A 6,532-nucleotide genomic window follows, 5' to 3' on the forward strand; every position below is an offset into this window, starting at 1 on the left:
TAAATGCAGAGCACAGATTCAGAGTATGGGTCACCATACTTGGCTACACGTAACTTCCGAGATTCCTGCTTTTAAGTTAATATTTAGACCTCAAAGCCACTAGAAAGCAAGTCTGCAACCTTTAGCCGAAAAAGTGTAATGGCTAATGCTAACGCTACTGGTCTGGCAGTGCGTGGGTAAGGAAACCAGAGCCCATTTTTTATTTTTATTTTATTGAATGGATGTCAGTGGGGGAGAGGCTTCACTATGCTGTCTGTTTAAGCAGCTTTAGGAAAGGGTTTATCATTTAATGAATCGAAGCTTGTCGGCTAATCTTCGACATGTCTTACACTAAACAATCCTTTAGGATTGGACTATTTTCACAATTTTTATTTAGTTTACGGCACTTCTCATTCATTCAGTAATGGCATCAGATAGTAGCTATCATGGGAATTTGACCACAGGAAAACAACAAACAAACAAAAACCATTGTATAGCCATTGCATATGTTAGCCTACATTCATATCAACTATCATAGGCCTATAGTAGTATAATGGTACTATGGCATAGGCCTATTTAAAAAGTGGTACTACATGAATGATCCACATATGGCAGAAGTCCATATGAATAAGATGCTTTGTTAGTGAATGGTTTCAGTTTAATTAATCCTTTTTTAATAGCAAAATCATATTAAAGCAGGCTATAACATGAGGTCACGACTATTTATGCAATGACAATAAAACAATTCCATCTGGATCTGTTCTTGGCGATCGGATAAGCTCGACTGATGATCGATTCTGAGCGCGTTTCGCGGTCATCCAGTAAGCGGCAGTAGCTCATCCGCGTGAGATCTGTGTGATGATTTCGTCTCAGTAGTGCGCCTGAGCGCGTGCTGTTTATTAATAGACATCTGCATGTGAGCGGAGCCTCTTACTCGTGCGCACGGCGAGTCTCTTGAAGATCTGTTCACGCGGAAGGGTCAGAACATCATGGAGGTGCTGGATGTCCTAAATCTGGGCGAAATTGCCCATTATTTCTCGAAAATGGCGATGTTTCCCGTTTTTGATGTCGCTTATTATATAGTGTCAATACTCTACCTCAAATATGAACCAGGTAAGTAGAATCGTTCTTTAGGGATAACTGAAGAATACTGCACTTGAGCTTTATTTGGGTCAAATTTAAATGACTGGTATTTATTTATTTAGTTATTATTCTTTGCATTTGCGCGTGGATCAATGCATTTAATAGCTACTGCGTTAAATATGAAATAATTAAATCTCAAGCTATAAAATAATTATTGTTTTCATCAAGAGTCATGCAATTTAGTTCACCGTCACATGGCATTGTGTTTGCAATAGCCTATGCTGATCATTCCTATAGCCTACGTGCGTATTTTAATATTTTATCGATGTATCTGCGTATCATTCACCATTTTCTTTCTTTTTGGGGGTGCGAGTTGTCCCACTCTTGAAGACCCTCATCGAAACACGATAGAGTAGGTGCACATTCCAATGAGAGTCTCTTTGCAATAAATAGAAGCGCCCTAAATAGAAAGCAGCAGAGGAAAGGACAAAACGAAGCCCAGTAAATTTGTTAAGCAAATTTATGTAGCTTACGACTTGCTTTCTTTCAACGAGTTATATTTGAACCATGCATGAACAAATTGTATTTCACAGATTTTTGCATGGCATTACATTGTAGGCTATACACCCTTTAATCCTACTTCTAAATTTATTAGTAGTAGTATTAGTAGTAGTAGCAGTATTTATTTATTTATTTGTCTAAATCACCTTTTGTAAATGATAATTACAGTGATAATTTTGTTATGCTAAAAAGAATGAGCTTTTTGACATTAAAATGCTGAGAAGATATTATTTGCATTGCACTTGGGATCATGAAATATTCTGGCATTATGGTAATGAGGATGAGATTTTATTTTATTAACTTTTATTATTATTATGTTGCCATTACAGTAATTAAAACACTTGTCTGGTAATGTAATGCAGGAATTGGGGGTCAAATGTTCTTAACTATTATTGTAACAATACAAAATAAAAAAATATCAGCAACATTTACTTAATGCCACATTTAAATTTTAATGTATTTCTTTCATTTTGAATTAAATGAAAACTAAAGTTGTCCATTAGTGGTCATTAAGTTTTAGAGATTTAGGTGGTTTTATTTTTACATGCTTTCCGACCTGTCCGATGAGAACAGAATATGAGTTGATGCTGTCACTTAAAATTGCATCAGGCTTTCAGATATACCATGGCACAGATATATAACTATTCATGACATTATACCATAATACCATTCACAAACTTGTGATAAATCGTTTTGATGGTGAAGAATGTGATATAAATATCCACCACTTCATCCAAACATTAGCCCAGTTGCTTGCTGCAGTTCATCCTGTCAGCTGTTTGTGCGAGCTGCAGTTTGAGACCAACGAAAAGCTTTAGGCTTCTGTTTATTTTTAGGCCACATTTGAGAGGATCGTTTTTCATTCAAAATGCCTGTTGGGTGCGTAACGACCCAAGCTACACCTGTTCTTTAAGATGTGTTCATCCCTGGAGATTTGTGGACTGCTTTAGAGTGTGTTTTTGATGTTCACTGTAAGAGAAAAGTCTGTGTGTGTGTGTGTGTATTTATATCATTTTAATGGCTAATGCAATTGTAAAACTTGTTATTTAATGGCATATTCCCTTACTACTGTATATATTGTGAAAATCTGTTCCAATGGGATATTTCATGCTATTTTACAGTAAGATACTGTTAATTGTACTGCTTTGTATAGTTCTCTTGTCATTTACAGTAAAAAAAAAACAAACATAAATTCCCAGAATTCTCTGCAACTGTTACTTCTTAGTTTTTGTCTTATCTGTTATGTTCAATAGGGTTATGTTCCATGTTATGTGCCGTGTGTTACTGTAATGTTGTTTTGTGTTTTAGTATGACACTGTGTGCATTTTCTTTATTATTATTTGCTTCAGCTTATAGAGAAACTTGTGATGAACTTCGATCCCTCATGTGGCTTTCTCTTCACTACCTGGTGTTTAAAGATGGTTGTCAGTATATTATAAAGTTCAATCTAAAAAAACATTAAATGTTAGTACCGTATTTTCATAGTAAAATGTGGTATAAATTAATATGAATGTCAAATTCTGGAAACTACAGCTGCTTTTTATTCTCTCCCCACCCCACCATCATAAGCGCACATTAGAGAAGTCCAGTAAAGTCTTTTCATAATATTTCATCCGGTTTTTAGGTTTAGCTAACTGCCTAGTGGAGAGGAATATTTTTAGTAAATAACAATGTAAACTGTGGCCGATCACTTGGTAAACAAGTCACATAGAGCACTTTTATAAAGTGTTCATTTTTGTGATCCAAGATCTGAATTTGCAATTTTAAATGATAATCATGGGACGTTCAGATTTTTGGAACTCATTGTGTATTTATGGATGTATACATGTAAAGTTTAAGGGTTTAAAGTGAATGTGTTCTGTGTTGGTCTGTGTGTTGATCAGGTGCTGTGGAGGTGTCCCGTAAAAGCCCAGTGGCCTCATGGCTTTGTGCAATGCTCTACTGCTTTGGAAGCTACATACTAGCAGACATCATGCTTGGTGTGTCTCCCATCGACTATTTCCATAACAACAGTCACATCATCCTGGCTTCAGCTGTGTGGTGAGGATCTTTAACTGGACCAGTGCTTTGTACACTCTGCATATAACACTTCAAAGATCACTTTAAGACAGATCTTTAAGATAAATCTGGATTTAAAATCTGAAAATTGTATTTTTGTTTGTAGCATGATAATTTCAACAGGTTTTTTTTTAATAACATCTTTGTTCATTTCTCGATCTGAATACATCCGATATTTCCACAGTTACCACATCTTAATTGCTAACACATATAACAAGTAACAGTTCTACAGACTTATATAGCAGCTCATAGTTTACTAGTACCTTTATTAAATCATCTTCTTCCAATATCATGACAAACTTGTGTGCGTATCTTTTATTGTATCTTTTTATGAGAATGCGTTTTTTTCTCTCTTTTTTCAGGTACCTGATTTTCTTCTGCCCTCTTAACCTGTTTTACAAATGTGTGGCATTTCTGCCTGTGAAACTTGTGCTAGTTGCAATGAAAGAAGTGGTCCGCACACGTAAAATCGCTGCTGGAGTTCATCACGCTCAACATGCATATCACCACGGCTGGCTGATCATGGTCATTACTGGGTATGTTAAGGGTAAGTATGTATCTTAAATCTCCAGAGGGATTTATTTTAGGGGTCATGTAATGCTTTCATAAGACCCTTTAAAACTCTTGTTCAGGGGATCTGTGCTGCTCTGCTGATTGTCTCTGTTAAAATTCACAGGGTCAGGGGTCGCTCTCATGTCCAATTTCGAGCAGCTGTTGCGAGGAGTCTGGAAGCCAGAGACCAATGAAGTGCTCAAAATGTCATTGTGAGTGGAAAACCTTTACACAAGCTGAAGCAGAATTTTGGAGAGCCATTTCTTTTCCATTGGACAGCTGCATAAATATGTCTATGTTAAGATTGTCTTAAGAACTAGTTTGACCAGAGTTTAGTCTTACTTTTCTGATTCAAACTGGACCTGTCTACCTCTTTTATAACTGACTTTGAAAAAAAGAAAAATAATAAAATAAAGTTTGAAAAACTGTCTGTTTAAATTCCAGATAGAACCAAAACCTTAAAAATAGCATTAAGTAGTCCATATGACTCATGTGTTTCATTCAAAGTCTTCTGAAGCTGTTTGTGTTTCAGACTAATGACTTTTATAACTGTTTAGAATGTGATTCTTGTATTTTTTAGCCCTACCAAGGCCAGTCTGTATGGAGCCATTCTGTTCACCCTTCAGGAGGCTCAGTTGCTCCCTGTGTCTAAAAGCACGCTCATCTGCTTCTTTACACTCTTCATGGCCACAACCAAGGTAATAATAAGCTTGTTTAAGAGTCCTTTCAGCTCATTTAATAAGTCAAAATATAAGGAAGGGTATAAATATCAGAAAACACAAATGTAACTCAGTGTTTTCGTTTAAAAAGGGATTCAATCTGAATTTGTTCATTGACTGAATGCCCATAAATTGTCAAGGCAAAAATGTTCATGATACTTAACATGAAGTGAGCCCTGCAGTGCAAAATTAGATAAATGTTTTAACCCAACATTCTGGGTTGTTTTATTTAAGTCAACTATTATTTATAATTGTCTGTGTATTTAGAATACAATACCAACAAAGTGTTGCCACCTTGTGGACAAACGTAGGCTACTTTTGCAAAAAAATAAAATAAAATACAAATAATAATAATAATCAATGTGCGAACACAGCATACAGGACGATTAAAAAAAAATCACACTGCACACTAAAAGTATTTGTGTGAAATCTGTGGCACTCAGACCATAAACCCCAGTACACTTTTGGACTTAGCAGCCCAATAGCAGTGGCCAATAACAATGCCCAATTTTACTTTTGCACAGACAATCAAAAATAAACTATTAGGAAAAGGTTATAGCAGAGACATTTCTTGACACTTCATTACTTAATTTATTATTCCTTTTCCAGGTGTTTATGACAGCCCGTCACTCTCACGGATCACCCTTCGCCCTCATCGAGTCCTGGCTGTGCCACCTGCTCTTCGGTTCACCCCTCGGTACTGATGACCATGATCACCACCACTCCGCACCAGCTGCTGCCTCTACGCCCCTCTCGCCCTCCAAAACCAAGGAGGAACTTAGTGAAGGAACCCGCAAGAGGAAGCCCAAGAAAGCCGAGTAGAGTTACAACACACAAAATCATCAACCCAACCTGTGATATGACAGAGCGGCCCGGCTCTGCTTGAGAAAGGAGGGAATTTGATCTTAAACCAATGCAAGTTTCTTTCAGTGGTGCTTTTATTGACAGACATGCCAAATAGGGACTCTGTAAATAGCTTCCCCCCTCTTTACTAACATCTATGTCTTTATTTTCATAATGTTTTCCATCCTTCAAGCCCCATTCTCTCCATGCATCTGATGATGTGCAGTGCAGTGTCATGAACAGGTGAATGAAAGAAAGGCAGTGTGATGAGAACCTGCCTCTATCCGTCCTACTTCACTGAAGGGGCCATCCAAATAATCTGATGAGACTCGTTGTCCACCGCTGGTTGACCCGACTGCCACAGAACATTGCTGCTTTTCAAATCCAGTCGAACTGGGGAAAAAACAATATATTTTCAAAGAAATAAATTAAAATAAATTATTTTTCGGCCAAAATCAGTTGTTTCAATTTCTTCCAAATGTTGTGCCTTCAGTGATATGGAGACAAATAGCCTACTATATATATATATATATATATATATATATATATATATATATATATATATATATATATATATATATATATATATATATATATATATATATATATATATATATATATAGCTATAATTATAATATACTTAAATTCATGGATAAATTCATGGATAAATTGTAAGTTTATTTGAATTATGTTATGTATCTCTGCAGTGAAAAACGTATGTTTTTCATTTGAAAAAG

At 36.0% G+C, this 6,532-nt stretch overlaps 1 protein-coding gene across 1 annotated transcript; it reads left to right on the plus strand.

Moving 5' to 3' along the window:
• The first annotated feature begins 880 nt into the window (after window positions 1–880).
• Window positions 881–6,250, plus strand: LOC132126606 (trimeric intracellular cation channel type A-like). The gene is made up of 6 exons (XM_059537968.1): window positions 881–1,092; window positions 3,507–3,663; window positions 4,044–4,228; window positions 4,358–4,445; window positions 4,814–4,931; window positions 5,562–6,250. Exons 1-6 carry the CDS (start codon window positions 969–971, stop codon window positions 5,772–5,774), a joined length of 885 nt encoding a protein of 294 aa, XP_059393951.1. The 5' UTR covers window positions 881–968; the 3' UTR covers window positions 5,775–6,250.
• The last annotated feature ends 282 nt before the right edge of the window (window positions 6,251–6,532 follow it).

This window comes from Carassius carassius, chromosome 44, assembly GCF_963082965.1.
Source record: "Carassius carassius chromosome 44, fCarCar2.1, whole genome shotgun sequence".
Classification (NCBI taxonomy): domain Eukaryota; kingdom Metazoa; phylum Chordata; class Actinopteri; order Cypriniformes; family Cyprinidae; genus Carassius; species Carassius carassius.